Source organism: Miscanthus floridulus, chromosome 12 (assembly GCF_019320115.1).
Source record: "Miscanthus floridulus cultivar M001 chromosome 12, ASM1932011v1, whole genome shotgun sequence".
Taxonomy (NCBI): Eukaryota; Viridiplantae; Streptophyta; class Magnoliopsida; order Poales; family Poaceae; genus Miscanthus; species Miscanthus floridulus.
This window is the reverse complement of record NC_089591.1, coordinates 68920719-68941092: the sequence shown is the minus strand read 5'-3', so window position 1 is coordinate 68941092 and position 20374 is coordinate 68920719. Positions and strand designations below refer to the sequence as shown.

The following is a 20374-nucleotide window of genomic DNA, read 5'->3' as shown; positions in this document are numbered from 1 at the left end:
ACAACTAGCATACACCATACAAGCATGCATATTGAATTTAAAAACTTATGCAATGCAAGCAAGCACATGAATATGCACATATCAAATATAATCAATCAAAGTTCATGAGCTTGCTCCATCTACTTGTGTGCTTCTCTTGTCCAAGAATTTTGATACATCTCTTTTCTTCAATGTTGCTCCCTCTTTGTCCATGTCTATGTCCAACCTCTACTTTTTGTCTCAATCTCTCCCAAAGCTTTCATATCTTATCTCTCCCTCTTGTACAATCTCAATCTCAAAGCTTTCATATCTTTATACAATCTCTCTCCCTTTGTCATCAATTTCTAAAAAAAGGTGTGCTTCTCATTGATGCAAAGGTATGCATTTAGGGTAGATGGTTGAAACTTGAATCTTGCATTTTTTATGGACATCACTTGGTTGTTGAAATGACACCACTTGTAGATACCACTTGTAACTTGTACCACTTGTATCTTGCGTAGGGCTTCTTAAGATACCACACATAGGATCTTTGATCTTGATATCAATTTGTGTGACACCTCCCCGTATGTGATAGCATGGGCCATCCATTTGATACACTTGAGCTCTTGTAGGTGAGGGATGCATTCTTCATTTGATAATCACTTAAAGTTGAGGATCACTTGTGGAACCATCGTCTTGCATGATTGATACCATGTGTAGATGTGATACCACTTGAAAGAATCTTCTAGTATGGAACAACTTGTTGGATTTATCAATAAAAACCATTTCTTGAAGATTTGCTATCTTCATGAGTACCACTTATAGGATATCACTTGTGAGTTGATCTAGACATCACTTGTAGATTTTTGATAAAATACTTGAGTCTAGATACCAGTTATAACAAACAAACTAGATGTCCATTTGCATTGTTGTCTTGTGTTGTACTCTTATCACTATCATGAGCTTCTATGGTTGACTTGAACTAAATTAATTTGCCTAAGCTTCTAAGTCTGGTTTGAACCAATGACAAGCTTCTTCACACCTCTTGCAATGGTTATCTTGCCAATGTTGTACCTGTCTCTTGTTAGCAATCCAAATTAAATCAAGTACTTGGGTTCACTAGCTCATGAATAAAATCATATACTAACCACTAGATCAAGTAATTTTCAAGCAATAGTGGTAGGCTATGAATTTAAACATTTCATCTGTTATGCGTGATCCTATGAAGTATGTACTATATGCACTAATCACATACTAGTAAGTGATAAAATAATCACGCACATTACAATGATACCTTTGCTATGTTGGAGTAGAGGATAGTCACATAGATTCCAATTCATTACTCTAATAGCAATGTGAAATCCAATTATAAGTTTGGTGAAGACCAATAGACACCATTTTGAATTTCACTCTTCACCCATATAAAATGAATACCACTTATGATCAAGTGCACTTTCTTGTTGTGGTTTGCTTGCTTCATCTTTTGATCTTTGCTTGCATGATAGAACTATTTAGAATACCACTTGAAATATCATGACTAGCTCTCTTTTGGGTATTGCTTGCTTTTCTTAATCAATCCTTTTGATTGCTTTAACTAAGCATCTCAAATGCCCCTCCGATCACCACTTCCATGTTAGCCTTCCAAGAACCACACTTGGTTTACCTATACATAGGTGGCAAGTCCTACACTTGGTCCATGTTAGCCTTCCAAGAACCATTCTTGATACTCACTTGAAATTGCTTGATTGATTGATCCAAATGATGGACTTAACTTGATGAGTAACCTTGATTTCTTCTTTAAGTCCTTTTCTTTCTACTTGTTTAAGTCCTTTTTCTTTTTACCAAATGATCTCCAATCATATCTAGAACTTAAACTTCATCTTCAACTTGAGTACCAAAAACGTGCAAAGTGCACTGCACAATCAAATGACCTTGTATTATTTGCTTGTCATGCTTCTAGATCATCTTAAAACTAAACTTAGGTACCTCAAACACTTGTGAACATGTTTCTAACTTGAGGACCTTTCAATTAAAGTGACTCTATATCAATCCAACATTTATCACTTTTTCTGCCAGATTCTGTACCCTTCAAAGAAATATGCATTTCTCCTAAAGTACAAATCTAAATACCACAAAATTTGGTTGAGATGTTCTTCACTAAGTTATCTAGCAGCTGTAAAAATTTGAGCTTTATTCTTCCATCACTGCTACATGCTAAAAACTGTTGCACTGTAGCTGACAAGATTCACTCCAAAACTGAAGCATCTCTTATCCAATTCTCATGAAATTTGTATAGCATATTATACCATAAGTCTAAAGCATGTACACCAATTTGTATGCCAATCCAATAAGTTTTGATCACTCAAACGTTGCTAAGATCACAGCTAGCTCAGATTTTACAATATAGGACAGATTTCAACAATTTGAGCTATACTTCATCAAATATGAATCAAACTTGAAACTAACTTGTTTGAATACTTCCATAAGACATATATCTATTCAAACTACTTACTAAAAGTCATCTCATGAATTTATCCAATACAAATCAATCCAAACTTGATTACTAATCAATTAGCCATTCAATCAACTTATAGCAAGCAACTTTGCATATTTGTTCAATTTAATCAACTCATATGCACCCAGATAAAATAATCAACAAGAGATATACCTTGGTTAGCTCAAGATCATCCAACTTGCAAGCTTCAAATTAATTATTTGCAAACCATCAAATATATCCAATGAATTACCAACAACTTGAATTATAGCACTTATATGATGTAGCATATTTAGACTTTATTCAATTATCATAGCATTGGGTTTGGATATGCACTAGGCTTCATAACTTGACTCAACATATGATGATTAATATGAAATCAATTGAACCAAGTCTTCCAATGCCAATGGTACCTACAAACAATCATTCACCTTTTGATGGTACCTAAATAAGTTTGAGTCCTCTCAAGTTAGGAGCAACATACTTCGGCAAAGCCCTAGTATGAGTAGCAGGGATGTTTTGCAATTGCAACCAATAAGGTACCATTGCCATCCTTTCTAAGTAAATTATTATCCATAATTAAAATAGGCTTAGAAATATTACCTAGGAGACATGAATGTGACATGTGTCCCTTTTCTCGGTATGAGTAGCACTTTCTCTTTGATTGAGCCTTCTCTACATTGCTCATGTGGTGCTTTCCATTGCCTTGCCTCATATGGATTGCTTGAGCCTTCTTCTCAAGCTTGGTAGGGCACTTAGAGGCAAAGTGTCCCGTATTTCCACACTTGAAGCACTTGATGTGATCATAATCTTTCTTCTCATCTTCATTCTTGCTCACCATCTTGGCATCTTGAGTTTGTATTGGATGCCTTGCCTTTCCACCCCTTCTTGTTTTCTTCTTCTTAATCATCAAGTCACCACCATCTTCATGATAGATCTTGACTTGCTCTTAGGGTGTCCTTTCTTGCTTAACTTGTGGCTTTGGTTGAGGCTTCACTTGTTGCTTCACCAATTGCTTGGTTGGGCACTACTGAGGTAAGATGACCCCAAGTGCGACACTTGAAGCACTTCACATGCTTGAGCCTCTCTTTTTCTTTTATCTTCTTGAGCTTCTCAATGTTAGGGCAACCATTTGCAAGGTGTCCCACTTCATGACACCGGTAGCACATGGTATGAAAGAGCTTTCTTTGTTGTAGCTTCTTCAACTTTCTTTCTCTCTTTCTTTTGCCCTTTGTTATTTCCTTCTTGAAGCCACGGCCACACTTGTCACCATAGTTTCTTTGAGTCTTTAATATATGCTCAAAGGTGACTTGAGAGTTGTAGCACCTCTCTAACTTGTTGCTCAAATTCTTCACTTTATTTTTAAGCTCATTGTTCTCCTTCAAAAGGTTAGTCTCACAAGACATAGAAGTAGAACAAGCATCTATATGTGAAGAGCATGGCGTATCTAATAAATCATCACAAAAGGTGGATATATGCTTCTTGCCTACATCACAAGGGTTAGCAACAATATGTGATTGATCAATTGACCCATGTGATGAGCTCTCATTATTTTTAAGTTTCTTTATAAACACTTTAATGAGAGAAGCATGTTGTTCTAATAATTCATCATAAGATGCAAGTAGTGTCTCATGATTCAATTTTAGCTCATCATGGGAAGATTTAAAAGCATCAAGTAATTTCTTATGTTCTTCACAAGAGTTCTTTAGAAATGAGTTTTTATTTTCTAATTTCATTGTTTTAGCTTTCTCATTTTCTAAAGACACTGGTCATACTAGCAAGTCTACTAACAAGCTCATCATATGAATCAACATGATCAATCACATTATTATTTGATACCTTGGTGTCACCTTGTGACATGAAATAATGTGGTGTAGTAGGAAAGCATGTAGTAGCATCATCATCATGGCTTGAGCATGAACCAACATCGTCAAGATCACCACCAAGTGTGCTTGAGGTAGAATCTTCATGTGCAACACTTGTGGCATCATCATCAATCTTATCAAGTAAACTTGTAGTGAATCGATCATCATCATCATCACTTGACCATGAGGTGGAGCAATCTTTCACAATCACCTAAATTGTGATCATGCTCGACACACTCATGTGCCTCCTTCTTAGGCTCATCCTCCTTATTGAATTTGCCATCATTTCATGTGGAGGAATAACCGGAGGTGCCCATTGATGGACTCTCATATCTCACGAGCGGTTCTCGTGATGTTTACTTGTTTCATCAATATCAAAACTCAAAGCATCCATTAGAAAACAACAAGCATGTGCATCAAGTTCATAGATAACTCTTTGAGCTTTGGTGAGATTTCTATGATCCAAGACATGAGTGAGACCTCTAGTGATAATCCACCAAAACTTAGGTCCCTTTGCACGAAAATGATCAAGCATGTGATTTTTCCAAAGTGCAAAGTTTGTGCCATCAAAAATGTGTGTCTCATAAACATCTAGCCCACTAGACGCCATCCTCTCGGGTCGGTGAAGACCACAAATGATAGACCTAGCTCTGATACCACTTGAAGGGCCGAGATGGCGACTAGAGTAGGGTGAATAGTCATTATTAAAACTTAATCGTGTTGACTAACCGAAACAAGTGTGGAATTAAAACTATCAGGTCTAGCCAAGACTATACCCCTCTATCTATGTTCTCTAGCACCTTACAATGATCCTAATTAAGCAACAAAGGTGCCGGGCTAACTAGAGATCACCTAACCAATTCTAGAAGCAAGGTCACATAAACCTATGCCATTAGTATTTCAAGCAATGAGGGAGCTCCTACATATGCTAGTAAGCAAAAGCACAAAGCCAATTAAGCTTACTAGCAATGCTTAATAACAAGGCAACCAGTGCTAAATTAGAGAGCACAAATACTTAGCTACACAACCTAAGCAAACGGGCTAACAAGGTTATACAAACCAAATTAGCCACGTAAGGGAGCTACTTCTATGCTACACAAGCAAGAAGGTAACTAGTGAGCTACACAAGCTAACTAATCATAAGAGCAACTACACAAACACAATGTATATAAAAGTAATCACAAGCTTGTGTAAGGAGATTGCAAACTAACGGGAAGAACAAGGATGACACGGTGATTTTCTCTTGAGGTTCACGTGCTTTCCAACATGCTACGTCCCCGTTGTGTCGACCGCTCACTTAGTGGTTCGGGGGCCTAATTGGCATCACCGACCAAGCCTACACATCAGGCACCTGCAAGAACCTACCCCGAAAGTGAGGGTAGCTCAATAACACGCTCAACTAGAGATGCTCTTCGTGGCTTCCACGGGGCGAGCACAATGCCCCTCACAAAGCTCTTCTCCAGAGCATCGCATAAGCTTCTTGCGGGCTTCGACGGAGACCACCACCAAGCTGTCTAGGAGGTGACAACCTCCAAGAGTAACAAGCTCTACTAGCTTGCAACTCGATCACCTAGTGCCACTCGATGTAATCTCACAATGCAACGCACTAGAATCACACTCACTCGCAATCGATTCGCACTCTTGCAAGCACAAGTGAGTTAGAAGGCATCTAAGCACTCCTACACAAGTCAACATAGGCGTGAGGGTGCTCAGCAACCAGCCCCAGGCCAGCCACACACTCCTTTTATAGCCCCAAGGGCTAAAATAGTCATTACCCCTTCATTGGGCAAAGCGCATACTGATCGAACGTGCAGGTCATAACGACCGGACGCTGGACCCCAGCATCCGGTCACTTACAGAGAGGTTCCAGAGACGTTTTCAGCAATCAGACGCGTCCGGTCGCTTCTAGACATGCTAAAAACACTGACTGAACGCTGTGACTGGAATCACAGGTGTTGACCAGACGTAGACCCTGAGCTGTCCAGGTCGTTTTTCACGCCAGCGTCCGGTCACAGACCTTTTCAGCGCTAAAACGGCTATAACTCTTAGCTCCGAACTCCGATTTCGATGATCTTAGACTATTTTGGAAAGCTTACTCAGAGGGCTACACATCCCACATGCTTACTTGATCCAAATCACAATGGATCAAAACAGTATTCCAATCCAAGGACCATCCTATAGTTTGGAGTACACCGAAAAACCTTTTTCTCTTCTCTAAGTTGATTCACGACAACTCTAACTTCTTCTCCTTTGCAAATATGCCAACACCACCAAGTGTGCACCACCATGTGTATGTGTGTTAGCTTTTCACAAATATTTTTCAAAGGATTAGTCACTCAACTTGCCATGCCACTCGATCCTAGCGACTGATGCAAAGTTGGATCACTCGAGTGGCACTAGATGACCGATATGCAAACAAGTTTACCCCTCTTGATAGTATGGCCTGTCTATCCTAAACCCAGTCATCAACTTCTCTACACACCTATGACCAATGAAATGAAATGTCCTAGGTTATACATTTGCCATGCGCATTTTATTCCTATCTCCTCCAATGTCGATGCAACATATGCACCAACATGATCAACAATGATATGATCCACTTCATATCATCATGTGATCATATTGGTTCATCGATCTTGACTTCACTTGCTTTTTACCATTGCCTTCATCCATCGGTGTCATGTCTTGCTCAAGCTTCACCGCCACATAGTCTATCGCTCCAAAGCCTCTAACTTGCCCTTCACGCTTGTAACCTGGTCCATTAAGCCAAGTCTTGTCTTGGTATTCTCCACCTTGATCACATGACTCAATGTCATGTCTCATGTGCAATAAGCTCCTTCATCATCACATGTGTGAGCTTTGCAACATCTCCAAGTCATTTTCACCTTCATGGCATATGTTGCTCACATATATGTACCTATGGACTAATCACCTTGTGTATCTCACATAAACACAATTAGTCCACCTAGGTTGTCACTTAATTACCAAAACCATACAAGGACCTTTCAGCTACCCGACATCGCCGATGTCGACGTCATCGGAGGCTTCCTACATGGGACCACCTGTGAGTCTCTGGTCCACAAGTTGGGCCGCAAGGGTCCGAGGACCACCAAGGAGCTCCTTGACATCAGCCACTAGCCATGCCTCGGGCAAGGAGGCGGTCGGAGCTATCTTCGACTGCTCCAAGGGCAAGGCAAAGCTGGACGACAAAGCCGGTGAAGGTGCCTCCAATCCGTCCCCACAAGAAGAAGAATAAGCAGCGGCGTGAGAGCTCGCTCGTGGACCGCTGTCGATCATAAAGGGGGTCGAAAGCCCGATGAGGGCGCCCCAACCACTTGGATAAGCTGCTCGAAGGGTCATGCCCAAACCATGCCTTCCCTGTCAAACACCTATACAAGGACTGCACCCTTATGAAGCGGTTCTTGTTCGGCGGCGCCAACAAAGGAGAGCCGAAAAGAGACCCCAAGTCGACAGCGGACGACAGTCGACGGGAAGGATGACGGCTTCCTAGGCCCCCGACGACTGCCTCATGATCTTTGGGGGTCGGTGGCTTATGACTCCAAGCACCTAAAGGAAGCTAGCACGCCGTGTGGTCAACATGACCTGAGCCTGTTGTGCCCGCCTTCCTCCGATGGTCGAAATCTGCCATCGTCTTCGATTGGACCGACCACCCTGACAACATCCCTCAACCTAGAAGGTATCCACTCGTCGTTGACCCGATCGTTGGCATGAAGTGGCTTACCAAGGTGCTGATGGATGGTGGCAGCTGACCTCAACATCCTATACGCCGAGATGCTCAACACCATGGGCAATCGAACTGAGCGCACGTTCGACCAACTAGGATGCCTTTCCATGGCATCGTGTCTGGGAAGCAGGCCATGCCGCTCGAGCAAATCGATCTGCCTATCACCTTTGGTGGTCCGACCAACTACAGGATGGAGACCCTCACTTTTGAGGTGGTAGGGTTCCATGGAACTTTCCATGCCATCCTCAGACGGCCATGCTATGCAAAGTTCATGGCCGCCCCAACTACACCTACCTAAAGCTGAAGGTGTCAGGGCCTACGAGGGGTCATCACTGTCGACACTTCCTTCTAGCGTGCCTATGAGTGCGAGGTGGAGTGCTGTGAGCACGCCACGACAATCGTCGCCTCCTCCAAGCATGCGGCCATCCAGGAGAGAACCGTCGAGGAGCCTCCAGACTCCAAGCGATCGGCTAGGTCCTTCGAGCCTACTGAAGGCATCAAGGAGATCCCCGTGGATCCCAGCAACCCCTATAGCAAGGTGCTCCGCATCGGCACCACACTTTCCTCCAAATAGGAAAGCGCGCTCGTCGACTTTCTCCATGCCAAACGAGACATCTTTGCGTAGAAACCCTTGGATATGTCGGGCCCAAGCATCGCCAATCCCTCTCGCTATGATGCCTTCACTGGGACGCCCCCTTCAACAACTGAAGGGGTCAGTGGTGCAGACGTGAGCCTTCTCTTTCTAGCACCATGACTTTCGAGGGCCCCTCGGCTGTGCCCCCCTCTATCCGGCCCACTGTTAGGCACCATCGCTTGGGCCACCGATAGCATGAGCCACGCCGATACCTTAGGTGACACTACGGTCGTGCCCTGGCTATGACCCAACTATCATGGGCGCCGCCACCTCCACCTGCATCGGTGGGGTCACGACCGGCTATGCCACCCCCACCACGGTCGGTATCACGAGCGCGGTCGATAGCTCCGCCCAGTCCCGTCGTTGGCAGTGAAATCATGGCCGTGACTGGCTGCTCCGCGGCCACCGAGGGCACCCCTTGTGCTCCTATGTCCGCCTTCCCTACCGAGGGCATCGGTGTCGCCATGGGCAGTGCCTAACCAGCCTACAACATGGCCACACCGATGCCGCCCCCGCCCGACCCTGGGCGCGACACTAGTCGACGGTCGCCGTCCTGATTGGAGGGCAACGCTCTTCTTCAACGCCGACGCCAAAGGATTTCGATGCCTACCAACGCTGCAAGAAGTGAAAAACATAAGTCACGATGAAGTCCAATTAAAATAGGAAAAACAAAGGAGTTGACAGCTCACCTTGGTGCCATCGAGCGGCAGATGCGTTCAGGGGATGAATCCCCCGACCCCTACTCCATCTCGTCAGAATGGGGCCATTTTGAGCTTGCCCTCTGCTCCTAGGCAGAGGTGCTCGCCCTTGATAGCTCCTAGGGCACGACGTTGGAGCCTGCCCACCTCTGCTGGCTCCTGGGGCATGACGGTGGAGCCACCCACCTCTGTTGGCTCCTAGGGTAGGCCGGTGGTGTGTCCCGCCTCCATCGGTTCCTAGGGAGCATCATCAAAATGGCCCGCCCCTACCAGGTTCCCCTGATGTGCCCTTCCCCTCCAGTGGAATAGGAAGGGTCCTGATGCCTACAACGATGAACCGATGCCTATCAAGTGCATCCGTGTTCTCAAGGTTGTCCCACTCAATATCGTCGGCTAGCGTTTCTTCCTTCATCACTTTGTTGTTGTTGCCATCATCGTCGTTGTCAGTATCCTCCCCTCGTTCCCGTGCCCGTAGCTTCCGCTGCTTCTTTCTCTTCTTGTCCTCCTTCACCTTCCTTAGCCACTCATGCTTGGTGCGATTCAGCCGCCCTCACAGCCAAAACCCTTGGCAGCGGCGCCAGGTGATCCATGAGGATGAGGTCCCTCGGCTAGTCCTGCCCCTCTTAGAGTTAGTCTCATGGGTCAGGAAATCAACTGAAGCAGAGGCAGGAGAAAGGAAAACTTACGAAAATGATGTAGCCTAGTTCCTGGCCACATCGAGGGATGCCCTAGCACCGGGTAGACAAAGTCAAGAGCAACACCCGCATCATCCCGTAGAGGCTCCATCACCTCCTTGATGTGTTGCGCGATCTCAGAGTTGGGGAGCGTTCCCTCGGTGAGCGTCATTCCGCCAAATGACGCCTTGGGCACCATCGCGTATAGCGAGAGTGCGCGCCTCATTGGCGGCGCCACTCTCCTCACATGGTAAGCCCCGATGATGCCTGACCCTTTAGGCCGTTCTCCTTCAGAATATGGATGGCGGTGATGTGGTCTCGGATCCTCTTCTTTTCCTTCTCTGAGACACCCCACTTCCTCCATGGCTCCAGGGGCCTCTTCGATCAGGCGCTCGGTGAACTCTAGCAGAGGGGCGTCGGCGGCGTTCTTGAGGTAGAACTATTGCGAGTGCCACCCCTTGTTGGACATCGAGAGCCACATGGACAGGTACTCAGCTGACCTAATTGTTCCGAAGCTGGATGCCGGTGCACCCCATCAGCATGTGCAGCTCCTGCTTGCCTGCCCTTCTCCCTCTTCTTCTAAAGGTTGACGGTGAAGAAATACCTCCACAAGTCAAAGTGAGCACTGATCCCTAGGAATCCTTCGCACAGCGCGACAAACACCGCCATGTATTGGATCCCGTTAGGATTGAGATGTTGTAGCTCAATCTTGTAGAAGTGCAGCAGCCCCCAGAGGAATTTGTGGGCAGGGGTCGTGAGCCCACGCTTGTGGAAGTAGGGCGAATGACGCCACATAGCCATTGGGCGGCGATAGTGCATCCTCGTTGCCAGGCAGCAACCACTCCTCGGCCATGGTCTGTGCGCAAAGAAGACCATGATGGACGAGGCCCTCCATGCACTGGAAGGTGATGTTAGAGCGGCACCTACGGATCCATTGGAAGCAGGGGCGGAATGAATGTGAGCTCAACGGCGGTGGAGATGCGAAGGCAGGAAACCCTAGCATTGGCGGTGGTGGCGTGGCTGTGGAGGTAAGGATGCAGGCATGCGTATGAAACACGGAGGGCTAACCCTTTGGTTTTATAGGGGTGACGGGTGCGAGGAAACCAACCGCTTGCCTAGATCTCCGTGCACGCAACCTCTGGCTGTCCCCTTGGAAAACACGCCGAATGTTTTGCCTCCCTGAAGGGGCCACTACCGGTCACAGGTAAGAGGGATACGGAGCTGAAAACGCTCCTATGACCCATTTATGCCTAGGAGTTCGAAGGTTGGCCCACTAACGGGTTCGACAACCGCTCCGGGCACCTTTAGAGTGAGGGGTGGAAAGAGGTGGGCCCGCTAGCAGCCAGTACCTGGGCGCACAAGCGCCATGGGCATCCTGGCCCTGTGTTCGAGTCTTGGCCGGATACAATCCATGGTTTTTGACCCAAGAACTATATGGATTGACCGTTGAGAATCTAGAGTCGGTCACCACCCGACCCAAGCCGGACCCCCACGAACAGGATGCCTGGGCCCCACTAGGACTAGCCCATTAACAGCTCATCGAGCACCATGATTCGTCCATAGAGAAAAATCATGGCATGGCTCAGCCCCTCCATTTTTATCAGAAAAAACATTTGAGGGAAGATGATCACAAAGATGAGCCGACTCTCGACCGAACCCTAGCTACGTGCGGGGGCTCGAGGAAAGTTAGACTCGCAAGGAGACCGAACTCGTGGTCATAGAGCGACGGTAGGTCGATCAGACCCCCGTAGGGGTCGGAATCAAGAAAGACCTTTTTTGATCCACCAAATCTCACGGCTAAACCCACAAGAGGTCCGATCATGATGAAAGGGAATCGTCGTCCCTAGAACACGTCGTGGGCAACAAAAAGAAGGCTAAGGCCCTCAGAGTCCTCCCATCTGAAAAAGCCTCTGAAGGAGTATTCTACTCCTCCGTAGGCTTGGGGGCTACACCTACTGGGTGCGCTCGCGCGCACCCACTGGCAAGTCAAAAAATCCTCCGGGCGATTCTACCCGAATCACCCGGGGGCTACTGTCGGAGACCAATACTAGGGTATCCGATGAGGAGGAGCTAATAATTATCAACATTGATTCATCCGAGTAGTCAAGTGCACAACTATAGCTCCAACCAACCCCTAGGTGCGTAGGTTCCGCCTCGCCCGACCGCTAGGGCACGGGATCCGGCTCGCCCGACCACTAGGGGGGCGGGCTCCGCCTTGCTCGACCTCTGGGTCAAGGGCTCCGCCTTGTCCGTCCTCTAGGTCGGGGGCTTCGCCTCGCCCGGCCTCTGGGTCAGGGGCTATGCCTCACCCGATCTCTGGGTCAGGGGCTCTATCTTGCCCTACCACTTGGGGCAGGCTCCGTCTTGCCCCGCCTCTAGGTCGAGGGGCTCCGTCTCACCCGACCCCTCAGGCGCGGCTCCCGACGAAAGGCCTGTACCGTCGTCAACCACTACTGGGTTAGAAGGTACAACCCAAGGTCAAACTTCTGGCACCGTGCAGGGAGCAGGCACGTCTCGACGTGACCTATGGCCACGACATGTCACTCTAGGGAATCCACATCGCCCACAGTGACGGACGTGTGGTCACTATACTGTCTACACCCCGTATGGCCACTGACCAGCACGTCGGTTCGTTGTGTCGTCAGGGCGTGGCATCAACGGTGAACAGGAGCCCGACATGGAATCGTCCCTGTCACCGTCTACAATATCGTCGGACCCGCATAAAGGAGAAGAAAGACCAGACAGTCCTGAAAGCCTTCTTCTCCTTAGGCTTTTCTCTCTTTTTCTCTGTAACCTGCTCTTCCCCTTTGTCTATAAAAGAGGGAAGCAGGACGCCCATAAAGGGCACGGCTGTATACGACTGGACACGGCTCGATACGCCTTAGCAGCATACGCACACATCAGAGACTTGGGATCCTTTCTGTTTCGTCCTGTCTGTAACCCCTACTACAAACTTTCAGTGTCGATAACACGAGCAGCAGCGAACTGGACGTAGAGACATTCCGCCCGAACCAGTATAACATTTGTGCCTTCCGGAGCACATCATCAAGCCTGACGCGTAATCTACAAATTTACTATTAGGTAACTCAAAACACCGACAAGTTTCCTTCTTTTTTTTCCTTGGAATCGGCGCAATCCTCGGAACGAATCCTTCATTCTATGTCCCCGTAATTTCGTTCACAACAGCCACAAGAAAAGGATCAAGCTTTGACAATCCTTAAAGTTCACAACTCAAGCGCAGTAGTGTACCGTTACCGCTACAGTTAAGCCTCGGTTGCGTGGGAACGGATGCTTCAGTTCAAAGAGCTCTGATGATGATGATAACTACATGCGGCTTCTCCTCCAAGCACAATCTCTCTAGTCTGCCTAGGACAACCTGACCATTGAAAAACCACCGGTCGCTGTTACTGCTCTGTTCAGGCAAGCCGTGAGGACCACGGTAGGTGGCCCGGCACCGGCAGGGGGTGGCGGGAGTCCCGAGGCAAGACGATGTGGATGCGTTTTTATTTTGTTCCCAGGCTGCAGACGCGGAGCGCGCCAGAAGGTTCAGCCAATAAACGTGGCGGAACGGGGGGACGTCGCTGTGCCCGCCCCGGTGCGCGAGCCGTGCCGGCCGATTCCCTAGCCATGTGCTCGAGCGACACGTGAGGCCGCGCACGGGACCCCTCATGCCCCTCGCGTGGCGGCTCCCCGGCCGTCAGTCACCTCACCAACAGGCAACAGGCATCCGTCTCCCTCTTCCGCCTCCGGGCTCCGGCACAGGTGCACAGCGGCGTCGATCCGTCGCCGGGTCAACTCGGATGCTGGCTGAGGCCAAAAAAATAAAATAAAAAAAACTCGGATGCTGGCTGGCCCTATTATCTGAAGCAGAAATTTGTAGCGCTAGCATACTAGTACCTCGACTCCACACAGCTGATTTCCAGGTGTTCAATCGTTTTGCTTTCGGTCAACAAAAGTTCGTATCCTAGTAGTGCGGAAGAACAGGTCCCGGTTTGGACTTTGCATCGCACGAGACCTGACCAAAACAGCCGCGCAGTTAGGCTGGGTTTAGTTCGTGAAATTTAGAAATTTGGCTACCGTAGCACTTTCGTTTTTATTTGGCAATTAGTGTTCAATCGTGGACTAATTAGGCTAAAACGTTCGTCTCGCGATTTTCAACCAAACCGTGTAATTAGTTTTTTTCGTCTACATTTAATGCTCCATACACGTATCGTAAGATTCGATGTCTTTTGGAAAACTTTTTGAGAACTAAACACAGCCTTATATGCATTATAAGGGAGTACGTGCAAATCAACTCAACTCAACAGAAACAATTCAATCAGCTACGACCGCGCACATGTACACGAACAAGGACGTGGTGCATACGTACATGCGCAGCCGCAGTTCGAGACAAAAGGCAGTGTCCGACTGGGCGCTCCACCGCAGGCCGCAGCAGCAGAGTCCCGATCGGGAGCGTGCACGTCGCCGTACGTCAGCAGACTTAACGATCTTGACGGATTTGAGACTTGGCAAGTCGTCTCTTGGAAGTGAAGCACCCGGCGCCCGCCCCAACGAAGCAACGAGCGCCCGCGCCGGCGGCGTGTCAGCCAGCCCGGGAATTGCCATGGCGAGAAGAGAAAGAAACGACGACCCGGGAAAGTCCCAGGAAGCCAGCCGGCCGCGGAGCGGCGGAGAAGACACGGTTAACTAATCCCCGGGCCACGCAAGTCCCCGCCACCGCACCGCGCGCGCGGCGCCAGGACAGCCATTCCTTGCGGCAGGCAACGGAGCCATCATGGCGTCACGCGGCCTCGCTGTTGCCTTGTTTATTACGGACTATCTGTCGCTGCTGGGTGCCGTCGGTCTCAGGCACCACCGAGAGCGGGCGAACCGGCGGTGACCTCAGGTGCTCGCTCTCTGGTTGCTCCAGTTCCCACACTTTTACTGAACCATGACGGCTACGGCTACGGCTACGGCTGCAACTTCCGGAGCTGGCGACGAGAGTCCTGGAAGGAATGGAAGGACAGGCAGGCGGCCGGTAGAATAAAATTTCGTTGCAGTGCTGGAGTATTTGATTTGCTTGGCCGTATACTACTGACGACTGACGTTGCCCCAACAACCCGGCAGCCGCCATGAAATCAGCAGCACGACATGGTCGTCTCCGTCCTCCCCCAGCGCAACAAAAGTCTTCCAGGGCAAATGGAGAGTCATCCCATCCGTTTTTTACTGGAGCAAAAGTCCAAAGCGGCAAGACTTTGGCTTGGCTCCGCTGCCTTTACAAGTGTTCCGTCCGACCGGTCCGCACCGGGCCTGCTTCCAACTACACAGTACGTTGGCATAAAACGGAGCTCTACGCCTCTAGCTCTGCTCCATGCCGCTATGAACGTGAATACGTACGTGATCATGTAATCCTACTGGCCCGCTCTCTTGGTTCGAAAGCTCAATGGATCGATCGATCGAGCATTGCATTTGCACTGCAATTATGATGCTCTGAACCGGGTGTATTCGCTTGGCTGATAAGCCATGGCTGAAAGTACTGTTGGTTGGCTGATTTGTTGTGAGAGAAAAATTTTATTTGTTGGCTGATAAAGTACAGCGTATAAGCGAAACGAACATGAGGATGATGGGGGGATGCCCGCGGCATGGGTGCATATTTGAGCTGCCCTTCTTTCCTGGCTGGATCTCTCCTCCGTGTCCGGGGTCCCATGCATGCCCATCCCAGCCCGCCGGAACCAAGAACAGGAACAGGCATCTTTCCACACGACGATTATGAATGGCTGCCACGGGATCCCGAATAATGCACGGCATGATTAACCAGACACGCCGTAGCCTTTTCGAACGCTCCGGCGGCCAGCTCTCGAGGAGCCTTTCCTCGCAACCGCGATGCTGTCCAGCCAGATCAGTGCCCATGCATATGCATGCTTCCACTCCTGTAGCACCCAAGAAAAAAGGACGGACGAACGAGCCAATGGTAACCCTAGCTAGGCTCGCGTAGCTTCCACACACACTCACATTGGCCGTTTTCTGAGCTTTCGTAGCATACGGTTGCTTCGTCCCGTAAATTGAGACCGTGAAGCAGGGGGGATGATAAATGATGATCATACATCAGGCTTACATCACACGTCGCCATGCGTGAATAACGCAGCAACTGCACTGCAGGGTGCGCGTAGACTTCGAGTGAAATTGTCAAGCGAAATTGAAAAACACTGGAGGATGTGAAAGCGAGCATCTGATCCCCTCCTGCCCGGCCCATCCATCGGTGGTGATCGGTTTATACTTGTGCCGCGGATGGCGGATGCCCCATTGCGCCTCCCCTGGCCTGGGCGCCTGGCCAGGTGAAGCTCCCTCGGTGCGGCCGTGGTTGATCCGCTTGCCGGTGGCGTGACTCGAAAACGGCGTGGCTGGCTAGTGGTAACTTTTTCACAGCGGGAAAATCGTGGCTGGGTGCTTTGGCACATCTGCACTAGCCACCGCCCTGAATGGGCGCCTCCTAGAGGCTACAGCAGCATTGGTGGAGCAAGTGACGAAGAAACCGCACAAAGCACCAGGTATTCTGACCAATAAACAAACAACACCAACAAAGTGAGAAAACGAGGACATGTGTGCCGGGCCGGGTCGGATCGGGTCTCAGGCTGTGACTTGTGTGACCAGTGCCCGGAACCAGATGGAACAAGACTCGACGTCACTGCTGATGGCTGCGTGCCCTCGATTGACTGCAGCAGCTCGGACGAAAACTCCACTCGACAGCACGACTTGGCATGCAGTGATTTCACACTTTCACTGCAGTGTGCAGTGAGCTTCTTTCACTGTGATATCTGCATCGAGCACCGTGAAGCAACAGCAATCTGATGGACCAGGTTTTACATCTCCTGAACCTGAAGCGTGACAGCTGACCTGTGTGAGGGAAGGCAGCCAAAATTTATAGGGCACGGTGCAGAACGGGTCTGGCGGGCGGCGGACCGGATCCGGCTGGGGGAGCGGATAAGGACGAGCTCGGCCTCGACCGGGCATGACACGAACACAGAAGAGCGTCGTTTCCTGTTGGTAATTTACCACCTCAGCTTTCCTACCTCCACTTCTTTCTTCCAAAGCCTTCGCCTTTTCCTCTCGTCTTCCCTCCCCCTCTCTCCCACTCCAAATCCCCCCTATCCCTACTCTCTATCTTTCTCTCCACACCCACATTCTCCCTGCTCTGCACCTCGCAGTTTTGGTTGTGGATCGCTGGAAATGGCAATCGACGATGAATCGCCGCTCAGAGGCGGCGGCACCGTGGTAACGTGGATAGCACACCCTCTTTTGTACTCCTTTTCTTTCGGTGCCCTGTTTCTTTGCTCTGTGTTGGATTGGGCTGGCGCTAATGGCGGCGCCGGATCGAATGCGGCAGGGAGGAGGCGGGTGCGACGGCGCGGAGAACCAGCGGTGGCCGCCGTGGCTCAAGCCGCTGCTGGGGACGAGCTTCTTCGGTCAATGCAAGCTGCACGCGGACGCGCACAAGAGCGAGTGCAACATGTACTGCCTCGACTGCATGAACGGCGCGCTCTGCTCCCAGTGCCTCGCCTACCACCGCGACCACCACGCCATCCAGGTGGGCACACCCCCCGGGGGGGAAAAGTGGCATTTCTTGGCGTCGGATTGGAGCACCAGGCGCCGGGCCCTTTCTTGGAAAGAAACGGCAGCTCCGGCCGGCGCCCGTGGTTCCATCCAAAGACTCTTCTTGTTATCGGTCTCTCCTCCGTCGCGGAGACTTGTGGTAGTTGCATCCAAGGTTGCAACGGCCAATCTTTCCTTTCACGTTTTAGGGCGAAAAATCCAAAGATGAGAATAACTGACTTTCTTGAAGTGGCAGCAAATGTGCCTGTTCCATCTGCGGCTTCTTGCTGACGGCGATGCATGCTCTGTTCGGTTGGTGGTGGTGGTGCAGATACGGAGGTCCTCCTACCACGACGTGATCCGGGTGTCGGAGATTCAGAAGGTGCTGGACATCACCGGTGTGCAGACCTACATCATCAACAGCGCGCGCGTGGTGTTCCTAAACGAGCGCCCGCAGCCGAGGCCCGGCAAGGGCGTCACCAACACCTGCGAGGTCTGCGAGCGCAGCCTCCTCGACACCTTCCGCTTCTGCTCCCTCGGCTGCAAGGTACGCCGCCCGCCGCCAGTCCAATCCAAGGCCACCCCATTGTTCTATAGCTGGCATTCCCCGCTTCGCACGTGTGGTTTGCAATAACAACACCGTAGCACTAATGTCCCGTGGACGCGCCGCGCAGATCGTCGGGACCTCCGGCGACTTCCGCATCCGCAAGAAGCACGCCGCCGTCAAGAAGAAGAAGAAGCAGGCCCAGCACCAGCACCAGCAGCACAGGGGCGCGGCGGCGGCGGCGTCGGAGTCGGAGTCGGAGGACGACTCGTCCACCAGCACCAGCGGCGGCAGCGACAAGAGCAGCGTGGTGCAGAGCTTCACCCCGTCGACCCCGCCGGCGACCGCCAACAGCTTCCGCACCGGGAAGCGGCGCAAGGGCGTGCCGCACCGGTCGCCGTTCGGCAGCCTCATGGAGTTCTAGACCACCAAAGGCGCGGGTCCGATTCCGATGCCGGCCGGCCGGCCCACGCGGCCGCCCTCATCCACAGAACACAGCGGTACACCACTGTAGCATACGCATTTCTACATACCATCTATAGGTGTTTGCCGGATCGACCGGTCTACATACATAGGCATAGCCAGCCAAATACAGTAGTAACAACGGTTTGGGTTTGGTGCCTCTAAAAGGAAACGAGCTAGTTGTAGCAGTTACTCTTGTCGTCACTACTAAGTTTTGCAAGTTTTACCTATAGGTGTTTTCCTAGTTCTACTTTTACCGGTGCTTGATATAGCAGTAGAAATGTACATATACATATACTGTCACAGATGGGGGAATGGTAGGAGTGTTCATATTCGTGTTTGCCTTGTTGCCTGTAATAAAAGGATAAGAATGCTGCTCCTGGATGGCCTTCAATGTCAAGGGTTTGTGTTGCTTGATTTGATGGTGGTTTCTCTTCTCCTCCGCCCCTCTTTTCTCTGTACCATCCACCGCCTGGTGTCTGATGCTAGAATCCACCGTGCACATGTGCAAGTGCAATGCAGGGGGGCTGGTGCTAGCAATGGAATGTGATTCGTCGCTGCGGTACGGCGAGCTGAGCCGTGCCCCCTGCCTAACTTTGGTTGACCCGCTGTTCGGCCCGGACAGCGGCCGGTCGATGCCGACGTTGTCGCCATCTTAGGCCATCGTCGCCGCTGGGCGGGCCGTCCGGATGTCTTCCTTCCGCCCATACGGAAACGGAAGAGTAGTCACCACCCGCCCAACCGGCGTTCGGGCATTCAAGCTCGCCCGCGGTAGGGCCCTCTCCCTCTCAGTCGACGCAATAAAGACGGATCGATCTAGCAGCCCAGATCCATGGGTCTGTACGGCGCCCAATGATCCGTGTGCTGGCAGGTCCACGTGCGGCTTCCGGGCTTGAAAGAAGGGGGAATCTCTGTGGGTCCTTAAAAAGTTTAGCGGTTTTCAACGTCTCTGTTCTAACTTTTTTATACCCTTCGTAGACTTTAATACGATAAAGCTATAGGTGCGAAAAGTCAAAAATACCCTTAAATTTAAATATGTCATTTTTTAAAGCATCTTAACAATTTCAAATGAAAAAACTTAAAACTAGAAAGTTGTAGATCTCATCGAGATCTATAATTTTCATATAAAAATTATCTTCATTTAATTTCGTAAAAAATATGAGTTTTCTAAGATATATTAATCGTATCAAATCATTTTTTTACGGAATTAAATGAAGATAATTTTTAAATAAAAATTATAGATCTCGACGACATCTGCAACTTTCTAGTTTTGAGTTTTTTCATTTGAAATCGTTAAGATGCTCAAAAAATTAATGACATATTTAAACTTAAGGGTATTTTCGATTTTTCACACCTGCAGTTTGACGGCGTTAGAGTTCAAACTGACGGCAGTGACATAAAGAGCACAAAAAAGTTTAAGCATTAACGCTGAAGACCGCTAAACTTTTCTAAGAATTCGTAGGGTATTACAATCTTTTTTTTAATGACACGCAGGGAATTCCCCTTAAAGAATCCGTCTCCTCATCCAGAGAAAGGCGAAACGTGGAGGGCGCCCCCGGTCGGCCCTGTCGGCCGGCCTCCCAAGGGGATGCTTGCTGGCGCAAGTGCGCTTTGGCACTGTGTGTGTGCGGACAGGAGAGTGTGGGGGTGAGCACGTCCATGCTTGCCGTGCCGCCTGCGCCGCGCCTCGTGCGGCGTCCGTCCGTCCCACTCGCGCGCGCCGCGCGGGCG

At 49.6% G+C, this 20374-nt stretch overlaps 1 protein-coding gene across 1 annotated transcript; it reads left to right on the top strand.

The window, feature by feature from the left end:
• Positions 1-17082: 17082 nt before the first annotated feature.
• On the top strand, positions 17083-19060 carry LOC136497435 (protein RGF1 INDUCIBLE TRANSCRIPTION FACTOR 1-like). The gene is made up of 4 exons (XM_066493231.1): positions 17083-17319; positions 17432-17632; positions 17969-18184; positions 18312-19060. Exons 1-4 carry the CDS (start codon positions 17275-17277, stop codon positions 18603-18605), a joined length of 756 nt encoding a protein of 251 aa, XP_066349328.1. The 5' UTR covers positions 17083-17274; the 3' UTR covers positions 18606-19060.
• The last annotated feature ends 1314 nt before the right edge of the window (positions 19061-20374 follow it).

Coding starts and splice junctions, on each gene's coding strand:
- LOC136497435 (XM_066493231.1), top strand. CDS start 17,275: ATGGCAATCGACGATGAATCGCCGCTCAGAGGCGGCGGCACCGTG. Junction 17,320..17,431: donor TCAGAGGCGGCGGCACCGTG/GTAACGTGGATA, acceptor CGAATGCGGCAG/GGAGGAGGCGGGTGCGACGG. Junction 17,633..17,968: donor GCGACCACCACGCCATCCAG/GTGGGCACACCC, acceptor GTGGTGGTGCAG/ATACGGAGGTCCTCCTACCA.